Source organism: Chrysochloris asiatica, unplaced genomic scaffold (genome assembly GCF_000296735.1).
Source record: "Chrysochloris asiatica unplaced genomic scaffold, ChrAsi1.0 scaffold00168, whole genome shotgun sequence".
Taxonomy (NCBI): Eukaryota; Metazoa; Chordata; class Mammalia; order Afrosoricida; family Chrysochloridae; genus Chrysochloris; species Chrysochloris asiatica.
In genome coordinates this window covers 6357185-6383413 of record NW_006408686.1, presented here as the reverse complement: position 1 = coordinate 6383413, position 26229 = coordinate 6357185, and the positions used below count along the sequence as shown (strand labels likewise).

The 26229-nt window shown below is 50.7% G+C and overlaps 2 protein-coding genes across 2 annotated transcripts in view; one reads left to right on the top strand and one right to left on the bottom strand.

Moving 5' to 3' along the window:
- Positions 1 to 6693, top strand: part of RYR1 (ryanodine receptor 1 (skeletal)) — a 153406-nt gene extending 146713 nt beyond the window's left edge. The window contains exons 99-107 of the mRNA XM_006871542.1: positions 535 to 665; positions 757 to 817; positions 1869 to 2015; positions 2308 to 2442; positions 5043 to 5199; positions 5573 to 5637; positions 5727 to 5827; positions 5976 to 6027; positions 6598 to 6693. Coding sequence (XP_006871604.1) covers positions 535 to 665; positions 757 to 817; positions 1869 to 2015; positions 2308 to 2442; positions 5043 to 5199; positions 5573 to 5637; positions 5727 to 5827; positions 5976 to 6027; positions 6598 to 6693 — 945 coding nt within the window. The remainder of the gene's footprint in view (positions 1 to 534; positions 666 to 756; positions 818 to 1868; positions 2016 to 2307; positions 2443 to 5042; positions 5200 to 5572; positions 5638 to 5726; positions 5828 to 5975; positions 6028 to 6597) is intronic.
- A 299-nt stretch (positions 6694 to 6992) lies between these two features.
- MAP4K1 (mitogen-activated protein kinase kinase kinase kinase 1) lies at positions 6993 to 26056 on the bottom strand. Its single transcript, XM_006871459.1, has 31 exons — positions 25958 to 26056; positions 25722 to 25779; positions 25508 to 25598; positions 24426 to 24490; positions 22818 to 22873; positions 22681 to 22728; positions 22518 to 22560; positions 22363 to 22435; positions 21805 to 21936; positions 21439 to 21501; positions 21252 to 21333; positions 19747 to 19863; positions 19428 to 19506; positions 18814 to 18875; positions 18692 to 18735; positions 18568 to 18612; positions 17347 to 17389; positions 15766 to 15931; positions 15604 to 15686; positions 15186 to 15270; positions 14186 to 14262; positions 14034 to 14094; positions 11341 to 11449; positions 11198 to 11256; positions 10907 to 11010; positions 10149 to 10323; positions 9691 to 9753; positions 9397 to 9486; positions 9242 to 9312; positions 8535 to 8590; positions 6993 to 7062 (listed from the first exon to the last, which is right to left on the bottom strand). Exons 1-31 carry the CDS (start codon positions 26054 to 26056, stop codon positions 6993 to 6995), a joined length of 2469 nt encoding a protein of 822 aa, XP_006871521.1.
- Between the last annotated feature and the right edge of the window lie 173 nt (positions 26057 to 26229).

Here is a 26229-nt window from a genome sequence, read left to right as displayed (position 1 = left end):
ATCTCCTGATGACCCCCATATACAATGGAATGAAACACTGTCTGGTCCTGCATACAATCACACTCCCATGACTGGTTGCCCATCAGACCTTTGAGATCCAGAGCGTTTTTATTGGCTGATTTTCAGAAGTAGGTTTCCAGGCCTTTCTTCCTACTCTCTCTCAGCTTGTTCAGCATCATAGCAACATGCAAGCCTCCACTGAGAGACTAGTAGTGGCTAGGTATGAGGTGCATGGGAACTGGAATCAAACCAGGTTCTCCCATGTGGAGAGCAAGAATTCTATTGCTACACAGCTCACTTCCTTGTCTAGCTGCCTTAAAATGAAAAAGGATCTCAACTCACTTGGCTAACAACAATGACTTTTGGATGCTCCCCTTGAGGAGCTCGGAAAAGTCTCTGATCCTTTTCCATAGAAAAAAATGCATCTCCAGTTTCCCACACAAAGCTCATGGGTGTCCCTGGAAGTTCCCAAGTAGGCCGTGCTGCTTAGTTAGCCCTGGCCATGCCCAAACTGCTCAAGGTTCTGCCATGCAGGTCTTAGACAAGCACGGTGACATCTACGGGCGGGAGCGGATCGCTGAGCTGTTGGGCATGGATCTGGCCTCGCTGGAGATCACAGCCCACAACGACCGGAAGCCCACGCCATCACCGGGGCTGCTCACCTGGTGAGCTGGGCGGCCCTGCTTTGAAGATCTGGGGAGGCAGGGGAGGTGGCCGGGTCGGAGTCCCTAGCATCTGGTTCTCTCCCCCATACAGGCTCATGTCCATCGATGTCAAGTACCAGATCTGGAAGTTTGGGGTCATCTTCACAGACAATGTGAGAAGCCCATGGGGAGTGTGGGTGCTAGCACCAGGTGTCCCAAAGCATAACAGCCTCCTGGGCCCCTGTCTCCCTCTGATCCTAGGGTACCCTCTAACCCCCAGAGTGTCCCTGTCACCTAGAATATCCTCTGATTCTCCCAGAAAACCAAAACCAAACCCACTGCCATTAAGTTGATGTGACTCATTATAGGTTTCCCGAGACTGTAAATCTTTATGCAAGCAGACAGCCTCGTCTTTCTCCCGCAGAGTGACTGGTGGGTTTGAACTGCCAACCTTGCACTTGGCAGCCCAATGACGAACCCCCGTGCCTCCAGGGCACCATGACGCCCCTAGAGTGCTCTGGAATTCCTAGACTACCTCTTCCTATGGAGGGTTCCCCAGCTCCTCCCAGGATGCCTTCTCCCTCCCACTATACCATCACTTCAGAGTGTTCCTGATCCTCCAAATTCTCCCCAAGCACCCTGACCCCCTATAGTACCCTCAATCCTCTCAAATGTCCCCCGGTCCTATGAATGTCCCAGATAGTGAAAACAGGCTCAAATCCTTGTACACCAGTGTTCATAGCAGCAGGGGTCACTATAGCCCAAACAGTGAAAGCAACCATCAACAAATGAATCGGTTAACAAATATATATATATATTTACATCTATTATGGTATATCCATACAATCATACAATGCAATGTTATTGAGCCATAAAAATCCAAGTCCTAAAACATGGCTGAATCTCAAAAACATTATTTGAAGTAAAAGAAGCCAGTTGTGAGTCACATATTGAATGGTTTATGTTTATATGAATGCCCACAATAGGCAGGACTCCTGGTGTGGCATTGTACCATCAGCACTGGTCCACGAACCACAAGGCTGGTGGTTCAAATCCACTAGCCACTCCTCAAAAACCCTATACAGTGTTGCTATGAGTCGGAACTGACTCGACGGCACTTAACAACGTAGAGACAGAAGCTGAATGCTCAGGCTTGTTGGCCCCCCTAGAATGCTCCCTGAGTTTGCCTGCAGGCTCCTTGACCCTGACCCTGTGTGTCCACAGTCCTTTCTGTACCTGGGCTGGTATATGGTGATGTCACTCCTGGGTCACTACAACAACTTCTTCTTTGCTGCCCACCTACTGGACATCGCCATGGGCGTCAAGACGCTGCGCACCATTCTCTCCTCTGTCACCCACAATGGGAAACAGGTGTGGACAGCATCCAGTGGAGGCTCCAGGGCAGGCGTGTGAGCTCAGCAGGGACAAGCCAGCAGGCTAGATCGGGTGGAGGGGTAAAGGGATGAGGACCAGGGAAGGAGGACTGAGTTGAAGACTGGCGAGGGGTAAGGCTGAGTGGTTGGGCTGAGCTAGGGATGAGTGTGGGGTGTGTGGCCCAGGGAGGAGGGTGAAATGGATGGACCCAGGATAAGGGCTGGCAAGGCTGGGCAGGGGAGAGGGGTAAGCTGAGTGTGGAGCTGACCCAGCCCCTTCCTGCCCCCAGTTGGTGATGACCGTAGGGCTCTTGGCGGTGGTGGTATACCTTTATACTGTGGTGGCCTTCAACTTCTTCCGCAAGTTCTACAACAAGAGTGAGGATGAGGATGAGCCCGACATGAAGTGTGACGACATGATGACGGTGAACCCCCACCCCACTCCTGCTCTTGGCACCATATCTGAGCCACCCAGATCCTTGGTTTTCCCATAAGGAAAATGCGCTAATTATAAAACTTCCCTCACAGAACTGCAACTCATAGATGTAAAGTACCAGGCACATACCTGCTCAATGACCATTAGCTGGGGTCCCTGGGTGGTGCAAATAGTTCACACACTCAGCTGCTAATAGAAAGGTTGGAGGTTCAAATCTACCCTGAGATGCCTCAGAAGAAAAGTCCTGGTGACCTGCCTCTGAAAACCAGCCATTGGAAACCCTGTGGAGCACAGTTCTAGTCTGACACACAGGGCACTGCCATAAGTTGGAATCTACTTCATGGCAACTTGTCACTGGTGAGATGTTGTTGTTACTAAGTGCCAGCTCATAGAACATGGTTCCAACCTTGTATAGGTTCTCTGATGAGTGGCTGGTAAGTGTGAACCACCGACCTTGCAGTTCAAATGACCTACAGCACCACATCAGGACTCCAGCTAGATGTTAGCCATTGTTTTAATGTTATTTGAATTTTTAAAAAGACATTGTTACTGGGAAGATAGTCTAACAGAGCACCCTGCTACTTATGAGCTGTGTAATCTGGGTCTGGCTACTCAACCTCCTGGGATCCTGGTGTAGCACTGTAGGATCGGCATTGGACTGCTGACCACAAAGTTGATGGTTCAGACCCAACATCCGCTCCTCAGAAACCCTAGACAGGGTCACACTATGAGTCAGATCTCACTTGATGGCACTTAAAACAAAAACTTGTGTGACACTGTAGGATCAGCACTGGACTGTTAGCCACAGGATCAGTGGTTCAAACCCACCAGCCACTCCTCAGAAACCCTATACAGCGTTGCTGTGTGTCAGAACCAACTCAACTGCACTTAACAACAACAACACTTTGTTTCCCTGTACCTTTGTGGGGTTTTTGTTTGTTTGTTTTTCCAAGAGTAAGCCTTTTTTATTCAATTTTGCAAAACTGGTCACCAAGCCCAGAAGACATGGGCAGATGCTCAAGAAAGTCCCTCCCCCTGTTCCTCATTAACTGAATACTATGGGGTTAACAGTCTTCCCCGGAATAACCTACTTTCCCTTGATGGTAGCATCTATGCCTTTGTTTTGTTTTCTAAAATGGGTCCATAGCAATAGTGCCTATCTCTTAGGGGTGCTTTTAGGTCTAAATGATCCTCATTGATCATCTAAGGCGTAAACGTCTTAGAATAATGCTGGCATATATTAAGGACTATGCAAATATTAATATTATGTTGTTGTTAGCTGCTGTCAAGTTGGTTCTGACTCATAACTACCCTATTATGCACAACAGAACAAAACACTGCCTAGTCCCCAGTCTTCCTCACACTTATTCTTATATCTGAACCCATTGTTATTGTTACTGTTAATCCATATCATTGGGGGTCTTTCTCTTTTGGGTTGACCCTCCACTTATCCAAGCACGATGTCCTTCTCCAGGCACCGGAGTTACTGTTATTATCTGTAATTACACGTTGCACCCAAAGTCCCAGCATGCAATGCATATTGATGTTTCTTGTTCTCTTCTTTTAATGGTCGTCACAATCCAAGTAGATTCTAACCTACTGGTGACCAGGACCACAGTTAAAAGGATCGTTTCAGGGGTTGACTCAGAAGGGGTCCCATAATTCAGCTATGGATCCCCTGCTTTCAGGACTAAGTCCAGCTCCAAATCTGGCACTTGGGCCTCAGCAGGCCTGGGTCTGGCCTATCCACAGCCTTGCTCCCACCATAGTGACTGGCCTCCGCTCTTACCCAAGATGCCCTGGGTTATCTTCTGGTGGACACAGAGAGAACAAGATTGGATTCTTTCCTAAGTTACAAGTGGGTCACTGCTCCCTTCTGCTCAGAACTTCTCATGGTTTTCAGTGTCCTCTGGGTAAAGTCCAGCCCCTCATCATGACTCATAAAACCTAGAGGAGGCAACCCTGTCTGAGTCTAACCACAATCTCTCTAGCTGCTTGGTCTCTGACCACCTGGTCCTCTTTCAGTTCCCCCAATGCTATGAGTTTCCTCTCTACTCAGGCCCCTTGCCCTGATGTTATCTCTACCCGCCCACCCCACCCCCCAAGCCTGCCTTACACACACACACCTTTATTTGACACCTCACCTTTCAACTTAAACACCACCTCCTACAGGAAGCCCTCTCTGGCCAGGTCCCATCAGATTCTGCTGCCCTCGCTCAAAGAAGCCCTATTCTCCAGTCTCTCTCAACCTCTTTCAGTTCCCCCACGACAGCAACACTTGTTCCTCCTCCCCCTAGCGTCTGTGGGTTTTCTTAGCCTGGGACACTGTCTCCCACCTCCCCTTCACCTAACACCTTTAGGTTTCAGCTCACACCAGCCTCCTCTTCCAGGAAGCCTCCCAGGTGGGGGCAGACACTTCCAATGGGTTCTCAAAGCTTCCTGTACCTGTCCTGACCCCAGTCCCAGCTCTCCCCTCCCCAACCCTCCCGTGTTCTCCCTCTAACAGCCCCATCACTTCTGAGCTGCCCCAGTGGGTACTTTGTGAACTGGATGTGTGGATAAGTGACCAATGGCTTCCCCCTCCCCTAGTGTTACCTGTTTCACATGTATGTGGGCGTCCGGGCTGGCGGGGGCATCGGGGATGAGATTGAGGATCCCGCAGGCGATGAGTACGAGCTGTACCGGGTGGTCTTCGACATCACCTTCTTCTTCTTCGTCATTGTCATCCTGCTGGCCATCATCCAGGGTTAGTGCTGGCTGGAGTCCGGGGAGGGGGGACTCCGTGGCCAGAGGCAGCCTCGCCCATGGCTGAGTGCAGGCCAAGTGTTCAGTGAGCCTGGATTCAAATCCTGGTTCTGCGCTATAGACTGAGAGGTGGCCTCAGTCTCTCCATCTGTAAAATGGGGGTGTTCACAATAGTAGCCACATATAAGGATGTTGTGAGGATTACATCAACTTCATACATGTCAAATGTCTTGCACACAGAAGTGCTCAGTAAATGTTAGGGGTGATATTAGAGGGATGTTGGTGGAAGGCAAGGCCCAGAGGTCCACAGCCAGGGGAGCGGGGATTCTGAACTGGGTTGGGGTCAGATACTGATCTGCTTCCTGCCACCCCAGGTCTGATCATTGATGCTTTTGGTGAGCTCCGAGACCAGCAAGAGCAAGTGAAGGAGGATATGGAGGTGGGCCATGTCTGGGGATGTCCCAGAGGGTGAAGAGGGTCCTTGGGGGTCAAATGGGCCTTGACTCTGATGTCTTCTTCCATCCATAGACCAAGTGCTTCATTTGCGGAATCGGCAGCGACTACTTCGATACAACACCGCACGGGTTTGAGACCCACACGCTGGAGGAACACAACCTAGCCAATTACATGTGAGCACAGGCCCACTAGCCAATCACAAGGGCAGGAGTGTGTCTGCCAGCGGGATGATAAACCAGGGTCAGTCAGGGAAGGGGATTTGTGGAGAAGGAAGGTGGTCTTGACAAGTCTCCCACTGCCCCCACCCCCACCCCCACACAGGTTTTTCCTGATGTATCTGATCAACAAGGACGAGACAGAGCACACGGGACAGGTAAGGGAGTATCCATGGGAGGCCAGAGCACCGAGAGAGTTCATATAGAACTTAACCCCGAGTCAATACGGACTCAGAGCAACCCTTTAGAATAGAAAAGACCCCAAAGGATTTTCAAGGCTGTTTTGGTCAGGCGCTGTAGGGTAAGCACTGGAGTTCTTACTAACTGCAAGATCGGGGGTTCAAACACCCCCGCTGCTCCTCAGAAACCATAAATAGGGTAACTGTAAGTCAGACCTACTGATGGCATTTAAGGAAGGCTGTGCTGTGGCTTTGTAGGATAAACACTCATCTGCTAAGCACAGGTTAGCAGTTCAAGCCCACCAGCCACTTCGTGGAAGAAAGATGAGGCTTTCTGTTCCTGTAAAGATTTACAGCCTCAGAAACCTTATAAAGGGTCGCTTTGAGCAGGAATCTACTCAATGGCGCTTAACAACAACAATCTTTAAGGATATCAACTGTGTATCTTTTTGGAGCGATTGGTAGGTTTCAACAGGGTATAATAAAAAAAGGTATACCAAGCCTTTTAGCAAGTGACCACCTGGCCCTCTCTCATCCTTGAAACTCCAGGAATCTTATGTCTGGAAGATGTACCAGGAGCGATGTTGGGATTTCTTCCCGGCCGGTGACTGTTTTCGAAAGCAGTATGAGGACCAGCTTAACTGAGACCCCACACAGCTGGCCCTCCACCCTCACATCGAGTGCCTTATTCTTATGATGAGCCCCCTGACCCCCATTTCCTCTCCTCTCCCTGGGAGAAATAAAATCTGTACCACCACTCTGGTACTCCCCTGAGTTGGAACGTTGGATTGGGGGGAGGGGGGGCAGGGATGGGCACTCCACTCTCTCTTCTGAAAAACAAGATGGCAGCAGAGACTAGAGTCACATTTATTTGGAGACGGGACATAGCACGTCCACTAGTGTACATCCAACCAAGGACTGGTTCCTAATTTCCACTCAGAGGCTCATTCCTGGATGTAGAGATTACTCGGGGCAGTGGGATCATCAGCTGGGCGTGTCTCCACCACCACGGGTCTGGGGAAGGAAGGCAGAAGTCAGTTCATTCGTTCCTTCACAAAGTGGTTCTAGAGGCTGTGTCAGCCCAAGGCCCAGCTATAAAGTGAATGTGAAGAGAGGGGGGGTCCCTGCCTTTAGGGAGGTCACAGTTAGACACATGAAAGACAACGTGTGAAAAATTGTCCCAGGCCAAAGACAAAAGAAATAGGACTCCTAAATGCAACCTGGGGTCCTGGATTAGATCCTGGAGCAGAAACACATATACAAAAAAAGTGTTATTTTGTTATGAGAGGCACAACTTGGGACAGCTGGAGAGACTTGAACAAGTAGGCAGAGCCGAAGATGGTGAAATCTCAGTGTTATTGTCTTCATTTTGAGGGCTGTGACATGGTAATGTCAAAGTATGTCATTGCTTTGATTTAGGAGCTATTTACTGAAGTACAGGAGCCCTGGTAGCATAGCCGAGGGATTATGAGCTGGGCTGCAAACCGCAAGGTCAGCAGTTCAAATCTACCAGTCAGTTCTCATGAGAAAGATGAGACTTTCTGTTTCCATAAAGGAAATATTTTTTTTAGCCCCAGAAACCCTATATAGGGTTGTTATGAGTCGGAACCAACTAGGGGGCATAGCAGTCCTGTTATGGCACTTAGAACAAGCTCTGGACCAAAAGGCCATTTGAACTGCAAAGGTTGGTGGTTCAAACTCACCAGCTGCTCCTCAGAAACCCTATGGAAGGTTGCTATGAGTTGGAACTGACTTGAGGGCACTTAACAACAACAATGAATTGGGCTGCTAACTACAAGGTCAGTAGTTTGAATTTCCCAGCCACTCTACAGGAGGAAGAGGCGGCCTTCCTGCTCCTGTCAAGATGTACCACCTCGGAAACCTTATACAGGGTCGCTGTGAGGTGGAACTGACTCAACAGCACATCACCACCAGCACCATGCTCAAGTATTGGAGTCCTAGGATGAGCACTCAACTTGCTAACCACAAAGTTGGCAGTTCAAACCCACCAGCCACTCTTCAGAAACTGAGGGTCGCTGTAAGTCAGAACTGAGTCGACAGCACTCAACGACAATAACATGCTGAAATATTTAGGAGCACACAGACTTCATGTTTGCAACTTACTCTCGAATGGTTCAAAAAATAATAATAAAAAGGATGGTGGGAAGACAGAAGAGAAGGATAGAACAAATGTGGTTTTAAAAAATGTTAATATCTGGGGAATCTCAATGAGGAAGATGGATACTATTAGTTTTTAATTATTTTGGCAACTTCATTGTTAAGTCAAAAATTATGTCAAAATACAAATTGAAAATATTCCCTTGGCTGCTGTGGCAGGAATGGGCAATAGTGGGCAGAGGTGGAAGTAAGGATATCAGGTTAAAGGCCAAAGGTATAGGTGACTGAGGACACCTCTGGGTACCCTCTGCACATCAGATGTCCCCCTCACAAAGTCCTTCCATTTACCCCCTTACCCTTGATCATACCTGGGGGAGCCAAGAAGACGGAAGGTGAGAGTTGGGTCTCTCAGCTCCTGCAGCAGCTAAGGAAAAGTTATGTGTGTTTATCAGTGTCTAGAAGATTCCTCCCCTCTCCCTAGAAACATGGATCCCAGAAAGAGAGCCAGCGGAGGTGTGTGAATATTTTAGCCTCAGCTCCTGAAATCAATATTCTTCCCAATACTTCCCACCTACACTGTGATCTCAGGCAAATGACTAACCCTCTTTGAGCGTCACACTACCAATCTGGAAACCCTAGTACTGACCCGACAGGTGATTCTGAAGAATAAATAGAACACAGACGTGAAAGGGCTGATTCTAACAGTGTTCTAGGATGTGACCACCATTCTGCTCTCCGTTTCCCAGTTGAGGAAAATGAGCCCAGGAAGGGTAAGTCACTTGTTAAACTCCAGCCTAGAGAGTCTGGTCCATGTTCTTCAACACCATGTATCTCTATCTTGATCCCTCCCTCCCACGTATTTTACAGTTGGGGAAGTGAGGGAGAAGCAAAGTCCACTGCCTAAGATCACACAGTGGCATGGGAGGAGATTTGGACTCAAGAGACCTGGGGGTGGAGAAGGGGACCTGTCTGAACAATCTAGAGGAAACTTCTCATCTGTCCAGACCTTCACAACTTGACTCAATCCTCCCAGCCCATCTGATGACCACCATGACTCGGGTGGAGGACGACTTACCTGGTCTGAGTCTAGAGCCCACACCTGCACGCCATGCTTCCAGAAGGCCTGGACTTGACCCCCAATCATAGCTGGGAGAAAAGCAGTCTGTGTTAGCCTTGGAGAATCACTTGAGCCTCCACCTCCGACCCTGGGTTCCCCATCCCAGCACGTACCAACGGCCTCCACTGGTTCACTCATGGGGATCTCTGGGGTGCGAAGGCCGCGGACCGGAGCCCCTTCTGGGGTCACCAGCTTCAGAGAACCTGGGATGAGGTACACACAAAAAAGGGTTTTCAGAGCGTTGGGCGGGGCTTAAGCAGGCACTGAGATACCAGGCAATAGATTGAGAGTAAGGAGTAAAGGGGGGAAGGGGGAAGAGACTGGCAGGAGTTCAGCATTTCTGAGGAGGCAGAGAGGGGCTTGGGGAAGCCAGGAACGAGGTGAGGGGTTGGGAAGGCGGTTCTTACCGTCCATCAAAACCATCACCATGTCTTCCTCCACCTGGGTCACCTGTACTGGTCCTTTGTGCTCTGTTTGAGAGGAGGAGGCTCAAGGACACACCTGGGTTAGGCACATTTTCCTCCCAATACACTTAAGGTCAGCGGTTCGAAACTACCAGGTGCTCCGCGGGAGAAAGATGAGGCTTTCTACTCCCGTAAAGATTTACACCCTCGGAAACCCTATACAGGGTCGCTATGGGTCGGAACCGACTCGATGGCACATAACAACAACAACACACTGGCCAAACTCCACCCACTGTCTGGGACCCGCCCCTTCATGCTCTTCACTCATTAATAAGACCAGTGGAGGGGTGTGGCTGTCCGGCTCCACCCTTTTCTCACTAGCACCTCGAGCTAACCCCGCCCACTTCCTCCCAAACGGACAAGCCCCGCCCTCTGCGAGACCACGTCCCCACCCGCCTCACCTGTGCTTGGGTCGCCCAGCCAGCAGGAGAGTGCGCCGAAGCGCACGGTGTGGAAGAGCACTGACTTTGCCAGCTTCCCGGGGCTCACGCCGATGCATACAGCGGGCAGCTCAGAGCCTGGTCCGGTCAGCAGTGCAAACACCCGCAGAGGCGACGGCAGCGGGAACAGCACCTGCTACAGGGCCGCACAGAAAGGGGCGGGAGCAAAGCGTGCTGGGGGCGTGGCCTGGGGTGGCCAGGAAGGGAGGCCGGCCTGGCACGTCCCAAGTCTTTCCTGAACCCTCATTCTTGGGAGATGCCATCACAAATACAGCATAGGAAACCGTAGAGGGTTTAAAAATTAAGGGGCGGTAGCCTCGTCGGAAGCCTGGTTTCCTTTTAGGGACGTGCCATATGGCAGGTCGTCGGGGGCGTGGCCTCAATTAGAGACACGGGAGGCGGAGGGGGGGCGGGGGCTAAGAGGAGGTACGTAGCGCCTAAGGATGAGGAGTAATTAAGCCCAGGTGTGTGAGGTGGAGGGAGGCACAAAGCGCCTGAGCATGAGGAGTAATTAAGCCCAGGCATGCGAGGTGGAATTTAGCATCAGGAAGTTTAACCTCAGAAAAGCGGTCCTCTAACGCAGGCCAAAGGTAGGTGGAGCGGTTGGGGCGGGGCCTTGGGGGAGGCGTGGTTTCGTAGAGCGCTAAACTAAAGGGCAAAAGGAGGGAGGGCCCTAACCTAGGTCCCCTCAGAATTCTCCAGCCCCAGAGACCCCCTACCCGGACAAGCAGAAACTTGTTCATGGGTTGGTACCACTGGAGCAGAACCACAGAGGTCTCCAATGCCCCGCACAGGAATGGGCCCCCGGAGCTCGCCCCTTCCGCTGTGGGAGTAGGTAGGAATGGGTCAGGATCTGTCTCCTTCCGCTCTCCTCCATGGAGACTCTAACAACCACATATCCCGCCCCCCCCCCACACACACATCTTCCGGGTTCTAGAGACCCTGCCTACCAGAACCCACCCCAGGTCCAGCTCTGCCTTCCCCTCCGCGCACCCACGGGCGTCTCTCACCCACACAACACGCGCGGCAGCCTTTGGTGTCCTGGATCTTGGTGGAGACTATGTTCTTCCTGCAGAAGGTGATAGTTGTGAATGGGGGAGGGACAGCAGGAGGGGCCCTCACAGGGGTCCTTGGTGACACTAGGGGCTGATACCTTGCCAGGAGTCGGTGAGGACTAATGTGAGCGATGGGACTCCCTGCTCTGCTCTCTCTCCGGTCCAGCAGGCCCAGGATACTATGAGAATACAGGTGGGGGGTCTTTCCTGCAGTGTGTGTGTATGGTGGGGGAAACAGGCAGTTTTAGGACCCAGGAGACCCCTCCCTCCCACATCCCTTCTCTCTGCCCATCTCTGCCTGAAACTCTAAAGGCTGCAATTCTCAAACACTTTAATTCCCTCCTTTCCCCCTCAACCTCTGGTGCAAACAGGGGTCCCTGGGTTTCACAAACAGGTTAAACACGTAACTACTAGCCAAAAGGTTGGCTGTTAGAAGCCATTCAGAGGAGCCTGGAAAGACAGTCTTAGCAGTATGCTTCTGGAAGGTCACAGCCTTGAAAACCCCATGAAACAGTTTTATTCTGTCCACCTGGGATCGCATGAGTCAGAAGCAACTTAACCCAAAAGGTCAGTGCCCTCAGTGGTTAACTGAAAGGTTGGAAGTTTGAGTGCATCCAGAGGTGCTTTGGAAGAAAGGCAGACAATCTACTGAAAAATCAGCGTAGGAAGTGCAGTTCAATTCGGACACACACGGCATGTCATAAGTTGGAATCAACTTGTTCTTGACTGGTTTCTTGGTAGGCCAGCCACCATGCTTGGCTCCAATGAACAGTGTGAATAAAATGACTATATTCCCTATCCTTGCATTTGAAACAAGCAAACACCACTGCCTCTGAGTCAATGCCACCTCATGGCAATGTCATGTGTGTCAATTAGAACTGTACTCCACAGGGTTTTCCAAGCAGATTCCCAGGCCTATCCTGTGGCACGTCTGGGTGCCTGCTACATTTCAGCTGGCAGCTGAGAACTTCACTGTTTCCAACCACTCAGCAGCCTTTGTATCTGCATAAGAAACTATGAACACTTACCCAGTCAGATGCAGTTACATCTATGACAAGTTTAAGAAGAAACATCTTGAGATGGTTAATTTTATGTGTCAACTTGGCTAGACTTTGGTTCCCAGTGGTTTTGCCCGACACTAGACTAGCTGCTGTTTTGTAATGTAATGAAATATAATGTAGTGTGTAGTGTTGTTGTCAGGTGTCAAGTGAAGTGTCGTTGAGTTGTTTCTGACTGACAGCAACCCTGGATAGCAGAGGTGAGGAACCTTTTTTTCTGACAAAATTTATAATATCATTAGAATGATCAACTTGAAAATTAGCCTGCTATATTTAATCAAACATTTAATTAACTCACCAGCCGTTCCTCGGAAACCCTATCCAGGGTCGCTATGAGTTGGAACCAATTTGACAGCATTTAACAACAAGAGCAATGTGGTGGTAGAACTGCTGCCTGGGTAGGGACAGACCAAATGAGTCTGAGGGCCATAGACGGCCCGTGGCCTCTGCTCTATAGGGTTTCCAAGAGTAGCTCATGGGTTTGAACCACCAACCTTGTGGTTTGCAGTCCAATGATCCTATAGTGCCACACCAGGAGTCCCAATGCAGTATGGTGGTGATTACGTGCTGTGGAGTTGGTTCCGACTCATAGCAACCCTGTATAGGGTTTCCGAGGGGCAGCTGGTGAGTTTGAACCGCTGACCTTGTGGCGAATGCTTTCCTACAGCGTCACACCAGGACTCCATAGTATAATGTAGTGTAATGTAGCGTCATGTGGTGTTGTTCTTGTTAAGTGCTGTCAAGTCAATTCTGACTCAAAGTTTCCGAGAAGCAGCTGGTGGGTTTGAACTGCCTGCTGACCTTGTGGCTCGCATTCCAGTGCTGATCCTACAGCGCCACACCAGATAGTGTAATGTAGTGTGGTGGTGTGCCGTGGAGTTCTTTCTGACTCATAGCAACCCTGTATAGGGTTTCCGAGGTTGTAAATCTTTGTTGTTGTTGTGAAGTGCTGTCGAGTCGATATCAACCCATAGCGACCCTGTATAGGGTTGCCGAGGAACAGCTGGTAAGCTTGAACCACCGACCTTGCAGTTCAAACGGCTTTGCAATCTGGCACATTAACCCACAGCGCCACACCAACTTCTCCCATGGAGCAACTGGTAGATTTGAACTCTTGACCTTGAGGTTAGCAGCCTAGCTCATAAGCCACTACACTACCAGAACTGTTTGTAATGTCAGGTCATGTAGTGTAAGGTATTGTAGTATAAGGCATTGTAACAGTGTTCCATAATGCAACATAATCAATCAGTGAAAAGAGAGTTCCTTAGGATGGTGCCTGCCTTCAGACTATAAATAGATACTGTAGCAGAAATCGGAGTCCTGGTGTGGCGCTGTGGGTTAACACTCTAGATTGCAAAGTTAGTTTGACCGCAAGGTCAGTGGCTCAAGCTCACTAGCCGCTCCTCGGAAACCCTATACAGGGTTGCTATGGGTCAGAACCGATTCGACAGTACTTCATAACAACAAGCAACAGAGAAGACCTCAAAGATGACGAGCTGTTAGGACTGTTGTAAACCTCATTTTACAGAAGGGGAAACTGGGTTTCAGTTAGGGCTTAGTTGCTTGCTCTAAGTCCTATAGTGACAAAGTAGCTGGAATTTGAACTGAAGGCCATATGAAGGCGAAGCCTACGCTTCTTTCCCACTGTGCCCGTATACCTCCCAATCTCTTTAAACCTGACCCCCCCCCTCCACTTCCCAGCCTCTCCCCTCCTAGCTAACCCACAGCCAGACCTGAGAGAGACATGAGGACACTGTTGATACAATACAGCCAGGTGGTACGGCCAGGAAAGAGCTGAAGAAAATGGGGGAGACGGCTCCTGTAAAATCCCAGGAACGCCTCTTCTGACCCCCCTCCTTGCCCTGTCCTAGATACCCTCCCTCACCATCTCCAGCGTGGCCTCCTGGTCACTCCGGTTCAAGATGAAAATGCCTTCCTCTGCTCCCAAAAGCAGGTACTGGTCTGGAGGGACAGATGCTAGGACATTAGGACCTGCCTTGGCCTGGAGTGGCCTCCCAGATCCCCACGCATCTGACCCTAAATGCTCGCCCCAGCTCTGACCCTCTGTTCTCTTAACTCTCATCCCAGCCTGTTTCCCCAAATCTGAACTTGAATTCTAGCCCAGTCCCTTAGCCTAGTCTCCTCACCTACCTTGGACCACCCACATTTTGGTGGTTCTTCCATCTCTGACCTGCAAATCTTGATCCTCTGTGTCCTCAGTTCTGATTCCGAATCAGACCCTCCGTCCCCCAAATAACCCTCTAACTCCAGGCATCAAGATCTGCCCCTCTCTGCCCAGTTCTGATCCTCAAACCCTTACCTGTGTCAACATTGACCTTCACACTTTGACTCCCTAAATATGACTCTTCCAGTTGTGACTCCCCCAACTAACCTTACCTTCACATCTCCAGTCCCTAAACTCTGACCTCTTCTGCTGCATGCTGATTCCCCAAACTTCTGTCCCAAGAATGCTGATCCCTGCTTCCTTCACATTAGCCCCAAATTCACCTTCTGCCCACCATCTTATACCCCTGATTCTGTCCTTTCTGGTCTCTTCTGACACTCCAGACCAGCAAACTCTAAATTTTCCTAGTTTTTCCTTTTAAACTGACCTTTTCTCATGTTGTTGTTAAGTGCTACTGAGTCAGTTCTGACTCATAGCGACCCTGTATAGGGTTTCCAAGGAGTGGCTGGTGGGTTTGAACCACCGACCTTGTGGCGAGCTGTCCAGTGCTGATCCTACAGTGTCATGTTGTTACTCCCAGCCTTAACCCTGCCTTCTCTCAGCTTTGCTATGCCCCTCTCACAGAGACCCTCCCGTTTCTGCTTTGCTCCTTCCATTAAGACTCCGCCCCATCCATCCCCTGGCCCTCCTAAAAGCCCACCTTTGGTGGAGGGGTGTGTCCAGGCGGCTGTGCTGTGGATCCGGAGGGGGCAGCCATTGAACAACTTTATGAGGAGGGCGCGTCCCTGGGCAGGCAATGACAGACAAGAGCAGACCCCTCAGTATTCAGCAATAGGGGCAGAGCACAGGAAGGGGCATCATGTAGTACTGAAGCCTCCAGAGCAAGAATGGTTCGAGCATATATAACCTTGGGCAAGTTACTTATCTTCTCCATGACTCAATTTTCCCATCTGTAAAATGGGGGGGTATATCTAGCTGCGTAAGGGCATGTCACACCACATAAAGAGAGGAGGTCAAGATTGAGGGTTGAGGAAGGGCAACAAGTATCAGCTGTGACTCTGGTCTTCCTGGCCCCCTGCCCCCTCCCCAGCCCCATTCAGAGAGGTAAAAGTCCTCACCTTTCTCTTCATCTTTTCCTTCTTCGGGGGCAGTCGTGGAGGCAGGTCAGGTTCTCTGGGAGCTGGGTTCCAGAGTGACGGTTCTGAAAAGGTTTGGGGGGAAAATTAGCCCTGAGGTCCCTCACACCTGCCCACCCACCTCTTAGCCTGGTCTGCTGTTACCTGAATGGGCTGTGAGGTGGGGGCTACAGGTGGCTGGAGGAAGTCCAAGATGGGGGCTGCTGCGTGGGGGAGGCCCACTGGCACATCGGACCAACACCCCTGGGCTCAGTTGTCCGTCATCTCCAATCTCTCCGGGACCCTCATCCGATGGGGAACGGAACTTGGGCTTTGGGGATAGGAAAAGGTAGGGGGAAATACGAGGGGGACTTCAGTTTTTGGAAAAAATGGAATGGAAAAATAATGGACGTTTTCCACAAACTTGGTGAAGTCCCCTCAAATGTCAGAACTGATATTCAGAAAGAGCTAACCCCCCACGTCTCTACCCTGACTTCAGATGTCCGTCCCCCACAACCTCCTCCCAAGCCTAACACACAGTTTCTCATGCCAGATAGTTACAGTGTATATTAAGGTGGATCTTTTCTTTTTTCCCCTATTTTCTCTCCTTTCTTTAGTTTGGTAATATGGTGAAGTACATTGATTTCTCAGTTAATAAACCAGCCTCACATCCCTAAAATAAATTTAGTCTTTCTATGCAATTCTTTTTTACATATTGCTAAATTCTTTTTGTTGATACTTGGTTAATGATTTTTTGCATCTATACTCATATTGGTCTATTGTTTTCGTTTAGTTTTTGTGTAGTTTTTGCCTGCTTTTGATATCAGGGTAAGATTAGCTTCGACTAATGAATTAGGAGGTATTCCATTCTCTTCTATTTTGTGGAAGAGATCGTGTAGAATTGTTTGTTTATTTTTGAAAAGCAGATGGCACAGCTTTATTAAGCCCGTGCACAAGTTAAGGCTGAGAGGGGGCCTCCCTCACCTTCTGTTTGCCTCCTGGTGTTTTTCAAGTGTCATTTTAGAATTGTTTTTAAGTCTTGAAAATTTTGGTAGAATTCTCCAAATGAAACCATCTGGGCTGGGAGATTTCTTTTTTGAGAGACTTTTTGTTTTCACTCCAGGTAAGTTACCAATACTTATTATTTTTAAAATGTATGCTCTGTTTCTTTGATTCATCAACAAAAAATATAAACTTTTTTCTGTCTTCCTCTTCACCCAAATTAACCCGTGTCTACTCTACACAGCAAGGTCCATTTCAAACGCAAGGTCAGCAGTTCAAGCCCACCAGCCGCTCCTCAGAAACCCTATACAGGGTCACTATGAGTCAGAACCAACTCCTCGACGGCACTTAACAACAACAATGTGATGGCTGGAACTGCAGTTGCCTTGGCAGGGCCAGACCAAATGCTTTTGTGGGTCTTATATGACCCATGGGCTGGACATTTCCAGCCCCTGCTCTAGAAAGTGGACAAGTCTCCCTTCCCTCCCACCCCTGGTAACCATCATTGAATGTTCCTTTAAGCATGAAAACCTTTTCTTGATTTTTATAATAGTGGTCTCATGCACTGTTTGTCCACAGGCTCAGTCTTTTAAATCTCACCCCTAAATTCAGGAATGCCACCTCCAGATCCCAATATTCCCATCGTCCTTAGCCCTCCAGAGATTTGGTGTCCCAGACTCTCAGCCCTAGAGAGCCCAGTATCCCAGTATCCAAGGACTCTAGCCTCCTGGCTCAGGCCCTTACCTTAGGAGGTAGTGGAGGAGGCATGTCTTCTGCAGGGGTGGGGCTGAAACACAGAGATGGGATGAACACGGATTAGGTATCTGGGATCAAGGGCTGGGAGAAGGTGAGAGTGAGTCAGTGCTGGAGATTTGAGATTAAGGGCCTGAAGTCAGGAAGTAAAGATGGGTGGAATTGAGGATTAAAGGACTAATAAACATATTGAGGAGTTCTGGTAGCGCAGTGGTTACGAAATGGACTGCGAACCGCAAGGTCGGCAGTTCGAAACTATGAGCTGTTCTGCAGGAGAAAGATGAGGCTTTCTGCTCCCGTAAAGATTTACAGCCTCAGAAACCCTGGACAGGGTCGCTATGAGTGGGAACCAACTGCACGACACATAACAACAACAACAACAACCATATTGACAATAGTGACAGCAATTCTTGGGTCTGGAGTGCTGCCACTGTGATGGGGCTTATACTTGAAGCCCTGTGGATCTTTATAACCACTTAGTAACACAGGCCCTAGGAATACTAGCTCCTGTGCACCTAGCACCATGTATGAGTTGGTTCTACACAAGATGTATGGATGAAATGAGTGAGCTGGGCCTGGAGGCTGGTGCAAGACAGACACATGGACTGATCCTGGGGTTTGGATCTGGGGCTGAGGGCCAAGCACTAGGGAAATTCCCAGAGGCCAAGTTCAGTCTGAGGTTGGGTGAGAATATGAAGAAAGATGAAGGCCTGGAGTTACAGGTTGGGGTTGAAGTTGAGGTCAGGCTGTGTTGGAGGAACATTTGGAAGGAGTTAAAAGACTAGTCTGTGACTGAGAGATCAAGGTTGAGTTGCAGAGTAGGGAAAGATTTTAGGACATTCTGGAAGGAACTGGGATACTGGGATCAGGTCTGGGGTTGAGGGCAGGTAGGAGCTGAAGTTGGGGGGTCAGATCGCATAAAGGAAAGTGGGCTGAGGTTGGAGGTGAAGGTAGGTAGTGGTAAAGTTGGGATGGCGCTAGGAATGAAGGCAGGTGAGGGCCAGGTTGGATGTTAGTTTAGTGGTCACAGGTTGGGGTGAAGCAAAGTAGTAACTGTTTTGTGGGTCTAGCCAGGGCCAGGGATCAGATGTGAAGGAAGGTAGGCACTGAGGTGGGGTCAGGGCTGGAAGGAAAGTTGGACCAAGTTGGGGATATGTAGGAAGATGGGGTTGGGGGTGGAGGGGTGGAGCTTAGGGTCACAGCCTCTCTTACATGTCTACATCATCGTAGTCATCCTCGGACTCTGACAGGTGCTCCCTGAAGAGCAAACAGCATGAGTCTCAGGTGGCTCCCACCTAGATCCCAGCCCCCTCCCATCACCCTGGAGGTCCCTGACCTGGGACTACTGCTTCTGCTGTCTCCGGGAGGCTGGCAGAGAACCTGTGGGACAGGGGACGTATCAGCAGTGACTGATGGGAAGGAGAAGGTGTCTGGGGAGAGCAAGGGGAAGCATCTCACGGTGTGGTGGGTCGGCGGTCGGGACTCCATTGCTCTCAGCCTCCTGAACTCCATGTGCCGCCCTGGGAGGTGGGAAGAGATGGTAACATGTGAGGGTAGAAGGATGTCAAGATGGATTTGAGAGTTAAAAGCATTTGGGCAGAAGTCAGGGTTGTAGGGATTGGAACTACCTTTGGTGGTACCTTGACATACAGGGGTCTCATTTGCAGGCCAGGGCTTGGGCTCAGAGAGATGGAGGCTCAAAGTTGCGGTGGAGGTTTTTGAGATCTTTGGGGCCATCAAGGGCAGTGAGGGGGAGTCTCTGGATTCGGTCTGACCATCAGGAATTGTGATGAAGATTTCTCAGGCCTTTCTTTGAGTCAGGGTGGTAATGGGGGTGTCTCATGGTGTCTGTTTGCGGGGAGGTGAAGGGTCTTCTGTGGCCATTATATAGGTCAGCTGGTAGATAGATCTAGAATGTCCTAAGATCTCTCCCTACTCTGCAACTCTACCCTGGGGTCTTTTATGAGGTCAGGCATGGGGGGGGAGGGTCAGTCTCTGATGGTGTGATGGAGTCTGGATCTGTGATCTATGATAAGGTCAGGTGTATTCAAACTTAAGGATTCTCGACTCACGAGTACAGTCTGCGTCTGGGATCCCCAGAGAGCTGGACCGATGAGTGGACTTGATCCGCCGAGGGATGGCAGGGGGTAGCTGGACCAATGGACATCTGAGTCAGGCTCAAGGGCCCAAAGAGCCCTCAGCCCCCCTGTGGGCCCAGCTTTGAGCCTCCTCCCATAACCCTCTGTGCACATAGCCTTAGGCCAAGCTCTCCCCCCCACCCCCCACCCCATGTTTTGTCCTCAGAGAGGCAGCAGGAAGGTGCTCCAGGTAAAGGGAGTGGTCTGAGCAAAGGTGGGGGGCGGGGTGCTATTGCCAGCAGGGTTCCCTCACCTCAGGTTCCTCCTCCTCAGCATCACCACCTGGGGGCCCCTTCACTGGGTTCCTCAGTTTATCAAGAAGGTCCAAGATCAGGCCTCGACTCAACCCCGGCTGGGACACCAGTTGATGCTGGGAGAGAAGCGGGAGGGGGCAGGGCAGCAAACAGGCTGGTGTGGGGCAGAAGACTGGGGCAGAATCTCAAGAGTTTGTCTAAGGGAACCTAGGAAGCGGTGCCAACTGAGGGAAAGGGCAGGGAAGTCCTGTTGGAGTCCTGGTATGGCACTGTAGGCTAAGCACTGGATGGCCAACTGCAAGGTCGGCAGTTCAAACCCACCAGCAGCTCCTTGGAAACCCTATGTTGTTGTTAAGTCCCATCAAGTCAGTTCCGACTCACAGTGACCCTGTATAGGGTTTCCAAGGAGCAGCTGGTAGGCTTGAACTGCTGACCTTGTGATGAGCAGTCCAGTGCTGATCCAACAGTGATTCCCAGAAACCCTATACAGGGTCACTGTGAGTGGAAACCAACTCAACGGCACTTAACACCACCACCAACTGGGAGCTGACACTGTAGGGTAATCACTAGATGGCTAACTGCTAGGTAGCAGCTGCTCTTCAAGAGAAAGATGAGGCTCTCTGCTCCCTGAAAAGATTTCTAGTCTACGAAGCCCTATACAGGATTCCATCCAGAATTGACTCGACGGCAGTGGATATTTTGGTTGAATTGGGAGAGGACGGCTTGGAGAATTCCAGAGGTGTCTTAGAGGGAACTGAGGTTCCCTTGAATTCAAGAGGGCACTTAGGAATGGGGCTCAAGGCCTTTACAAATGTGACTTCTAACCACTCAGGGGACCTTGGAGGAGTCTGGGGCACCATTTGGAGGAACTTGGCAGATCCCGAGAAACTAATCCTGTTGGTGTAATGGTTGGCGGTTCGAATACACCATGGGAGAAAGATGAGACTTTCTGCCCCTGTAGAAATTGTTGATAAGAATCCAGTTGATTCCAACCCATAGCAACGCTGTACAGGGTTCCGAGACTGTAAATCTTTATGGCAGCAGAAAGCCTCATCTTTTGACCTTGAGGTTAGCAGCCCGATTCGTAACCACTGTGCTATCTCAGAAACCCCATACAAGGTCACTGTGGGTTGGAACTGACTTGACAACATTTAAGAGACAATAACAGAGACTTTGAAAGGAGTGCTCATGGCACAATGGTTACGTGATTGGCTTCTAATCCTAAGGCCAGTGGTTCAAATCCACCAGCTGCTCCACAGAAGAAAAGACCTAGTAATCTCCTCCCATAAAGATGCCAGCCTAGAAAAGCCTACGGGGCACACGATCTCACAGAGTCACTGTGAGTGGGGACCAACTTGATGGTATACAGCAACAGCAGAGACTTTGAAAAGACAGTGAGGATTCTGTGAAACACAACTATCTAAGTGCTAGGGAGGTGTGGAAGGCCCTAGGGAATTTTAGGGGTGACAGGAGTTTGGGGGAGCGTTCCTTAGGGGAGACTTACACTGAGCATCTTGGTGGCGCTGGGTCGTTTCTTGGGGTTCTTAGTGAGGGTGACTTTGACAAAGTTGTGGAAGGCAGCCGACCTTGGAAGAAAGAAGCCAGGTTCTGGAGTGAGGGGATCAGAGACCTTCCCATCAGACCAGCCAATCCTGGCTCTGCCCTCTCTCCCTCAGAAAACCTCCACTTACCATTTGCCCTTTTCTTTCAGCCGGGGCGGCTGGTAACCACTCTTAGTCATGAGAAAGAGAACCCTAGAAGAGGAGGAAAAATGAGGTTCACAACTCCTCTTAAGGGGCCAGATCTCACCGCCTGAGGGTTCCCCAGACCCTCACAGACAGCCCTGAGGTCAAAGACAGAATGAGAAATTTCCGGTTTTAGAATACACAGGAATGCCACCTGTAGGGGGAGCCATTGAGCACATTCTGGACCTCTGACTTGTGCTGGGAGGCCTGGGGGGGTCCCCTGTAGGGGAATCCTGAAGTTAGGTAGCACATGGGGAGTGGCTCAGATCTAGGTAGGGTCTCTAAACCCCAAGGGGAATCCCTAACACCTACCTGAGAGGGTGGACATCAAAGAGTGGAGGCTGTAACTCCGCCAGTTCGATGGCTGTGATACCCAGGGACCAGATGTCACACAGTTCATTGTAGCCCCCTTTCAGGGCCACGGCTGCCACTTCCGGAGCCATCCTGGGGACAGAGACCCTCAGAGAGCCAGGGGTGACATGGGAAGGGGCAAGGGAAAGAGGGATGCAGGGAGTTGAGGGGCAGATGAAAGGGAGGGGGAGCAAGGGGAGAGGAGGCATAGCAAGAGCCGGAGGGGGAAAGAAAAAATCAAGACAAACAAAGAAACAGAGACAGAGAGACACAAACAGTGGGCAGAGAGAGCCACAGACTGACAAGGAGAAGTGGTCATTACAGCTGGAGAGACAGAGCAAGATAAAAACGGACTCAAACACAGAGATACAGGCAGGGGGAGGCCCAGGGAGAGGGAAACTCCAGAGAGAGCCACAGGATTGGGGGGCGGGGGGCTACACACAAAGACAGAGGCAGACAGCCAGGATGGGAAAGCCACTGCCTCACCCTACTCTATCCTGCCCACTATGCCTTGCTCACCAATAGGGTGTCCCAATGAAGGAAAGGCGTCGAGCCAGCGTTGCCCCGATCTGGGCCGAGATACCAAAGTCAGCTAGAAGCAGAGGGAAGAGACAGTGACTTAGGGTCTCCCATCTACCCAGCGCCCCCCATCAACCCCCACATACCACACTCACCCAGTCTGACCTCCCCAGCATCATTGATGAGAATGTTGGCTCCCTAAGTGGGGAAGAGGTAGAGGAAGCCAGAGGCTGTCAGAGACACCTCCCTCCCCAAGCTCAACACCACCCAGCTCCCAGAGTTCCACCCTCAACACCACCACTGCACCCCGACTACCACCTTGATGTCCCTGTGTATCTTCTTCTGTGAGTGCAGGTAGGCCAGTCCCTGGGGAGGAGGGAGATGGGGCAGCTGTGAAGGTGGGGATGGGGGGTAGGGCCCTGCCCCCACCCAGGCCCACCCAGGCCTGTCCTCACCTGGAGCACTTCTCGGCAAACATAGCTAATCTGGAGCTCCGTCAGCGAGCCTGTCACTGCAAAGCCAGGGAACCTTGGTCTGGAGTCCCTGACCCCCACCCACAATGACTAGGAACATGAGTGGTGGGGTGGTGTAGAGGGTGAAAGAAGGGGGAGGCAGAGGAGTGGTCAGCTGGTCAGTGACAAAGAGAAGGCAAGACAGGGAAACAGAGGCCGGAGGGACATACAGAGGAGGATTAATTCAACAGATTTTTATTGAGGGCACGGAGGCCTGAGAGTGGCGGTGGGAGTTGGGGACACACAACTGTGAAGAAAGAGAGCTCCCTGCTCACCTGGAGAGAACATTCTGGGGGAAAAGACTGCGAGGAAACAAGATACACAAGTAGAATAGTCCACAGGATGTTAAAAATAAAAAAGGTCAGATGGAAAAGACCCCATGGAAAAATAGGAGCTTCATGGCATGGAGGAAGATGGGAAAGTCTTCCCAGGGTGCTCAGAGAAGGCTTTCCTGAGATGACAGCTGTGGGGCAGCCCCACTCTCAGGGAAAGGGCAAGTGCAAAGGCCAGGAGGTGGGAGCCGAGCCTGGGGAGTCACAGAAGAAGACTAAGGGAAGAGGAAAGTGTAGGTGGTGAGGTCAGGCAGCTGGGGCAGGTCAGAGTCACACACCAAGATAAGGACTTGAGGTTCTCTTTGGAGGGAAATAGGAGCCGCAGAGGGCTCTGAAGAGAGGAGTGAGGGAATGTGGAGACTAAGACAGAGACATAGGGGTTTCAAATCTAAACCAAGAATGACAGCAAGGAAGAGACAGTCAGAGACCAAAATGTGGGAAACCCACTGCCGCCAAGTGGATTCCAAGTCACACTGCCCCTCAGGGTTTCTAAGAGTGCCCATCTTCATGGGGCAGACAGCCTCATCTGTCTCCCTCAGAGCACCGGGTAAGTTTGAATCACCAACTCCGCTGTTAGCAGTCCCACCTCTAATCCGCTGAGAGACACAGAGGGAACAAATGAGAGAGGCAAAAAACAGACAGACAGACCCAGTGTCTGTGAGTCAGTTTCCCCCTCTGAGGACTTCTAATGAAGCTTTTCCTTCTCTGACATTTGAAGTCTGAGCTGAAAGGAATCAGGAAGACGGTTAAAGACAAAAGTGAGCATTGGGAATGCTACTGCTCAGATTCTAAGAGACAGGCTGGGAGACAGAGAGACCCAGAAATTCAGTCACTCTTTCCCTGAGAATATGGGCACCTATGCTCCTCAGAAACCCTATACAGGGTCGCTACGGGTCAGAACCCAACTCGACGGCGTTTAACAACAACTATGAGCTAGAAATACAGAGACACTCAAACACACTAATAAAGCTGGCAAGGAAATGCAGACACAGACAATGATACGGAGCAGATGGAGGGAAAGAAAGGGGTCACTGCAGGCAGACAGACCTAGTGGGCCCGGGGCAGCGTACCCCACATTGACCAGGCCAAGGCCAGAGGAGGGGTGCAGTGTGTGAAGTATGAGACCAGCAAGCCTGTCCCAGAAAGATGCAAATAAAAAAGGCAGGGAGAGACAGGAGGAGAGTGATGGATTTGAGGATCTCCCGGCCCGTCTTCTCACCTTGGTAGATATCCTGAAGAGAGCCAGCCCCACAGAATTCCATGCAGATCCAGAGCTTTTGCAACCTACAGCAGTTCAAGAGGAGGAAGAACAATGACAGCAGAAGCCCCTGGTTCTCTGCTTGTCAGGTTTTAGTTCAACAAGTACTTGACTACAACAGCTGTCATCTATCTTGCCTTGCCCACCAGAGTGTGATCTTTTCATGCCCATCTTACAGATGGTAAAGTTGAGACTCAAAGAGGAAATATATTTTCAGGGTCAACTGGACTCATATTCCAGTCTTTGGGCTCCAAACCTAGGAGCTGTCCTCTGACAACCTAGGAGGCAAGGTAAACATCTCAGGGGTTGGAGAAGTTGGGACAGGGTAGAAGGGCCTAGGATGCTGGTTTGGGGAATGTGGTCCTTAGTGAAGCATCTGTGATAATCTTCTGAGATCCAGTGAGTTTAGGAGTTCATATAAAGAAGCAAGCAGTCCTGGTGTGGTGCTGTAGGATAAGCACTGGACTGCTAACCGTAGGTCGATTGTGCAGACCCATCAATTGCTCCTTGGAAACCTTTTCCAGGGTTGCTATAAATTGGATGGTTCCAATTTCACAACAACATAAAGAAGCAGTGAATGAAACAGGTGGGCACCCAAAGGACAGGATGATAACATTAATTTTAGGGGGCTCAGGTTTCATATTCAGTTACCATAAGGAGTCAATCTGGGGTCCTATGGTCAGAAATGGGAGTCCTGGATTGGGGATCAGTTTAGATGGTGCTCCAGTCAGAAATGGGGGTTCAGGTTAGGATGCCCAGGTTAGAAATGAGAGTTCAGGATTAGAGAGTAGGTTATGAGGTGCCTTGGTTAGAAGCAAGCGTTCCGATTTGAGGGATGGGGTTAGGAAGGCCCTATTCAGAACAGAGACCTCAGCATTAGAGTTCAGACTGGGGGGCCCAGTTCAGAAAAGAGATTTCAAGATTAGAGCTTTCATTAGGGTTTCCCTGTTCAGATATGAGACGCCAGAATTGGAGGTCAGGTTTAGGGTCGGGTTCTAGGTTGGGGGTTGGCTGGGTCCCAGGGCAGGTCTGAGGGTCCTCACCAAAGGTAAGTGCCATGATAGGCCACGATGTTGGCATGCCGGCACGTTTTCAAAATGAGGATTTCCTTCTGAAGAGTGGAGACATCGTCATCTGCGTGGAGGAGTTGGGGGAGAGAAAAAGCAGCTGTAGGAAGGGGCCCGTAGGGTAAGTGACCCCGGTGTCCCAGGAGGGAGGGGTGAGGGTGTGGAGAGGGATCCTGGGTCCCCGCCTCACCAGGTTCCATCTTCACCATCTTCAATGCCATCAGTCCTCCAGTCACCTTGTCCCGAGCCTGGTGAGGGGAAGTGGGCAGTCAGACGGGTCCCACACGCCAGAGTCCCTCCCGCCTCAGCATCACAGAGCCTTGGTGAGGCCCGTTTGCATTCCCTTTACTTCCTGGGCCTCACCCCAAAGGCCACTGCTTTGAAGGAGATGGAGACAGACAGGAGATGGGGGAAGGGGCCCCTCACCTTGAACACTTCCCCATAGGTGCCGCCCCCTAGCCTCTGCAGCAAGTCGTAGTGGTCCCGGGGGTCCCTATTAAAGATGTCAGGATCCACGAGGTCCATTCCTGGAGGTTGGAGCTGGTCCTGTGCCCAGGGGGCCAGCAGGGCCACGGGGCTCAAATGCTGGCACCTCCTCTCCCTACACGCTCTGCACCCGCCTTGCCTCTACCGGCTGTGGCCTCCTCCACTCCCCGCTCTCGCTTCCTGCCCCAGTGCAAGGGTTGTGCAGCCAGCTC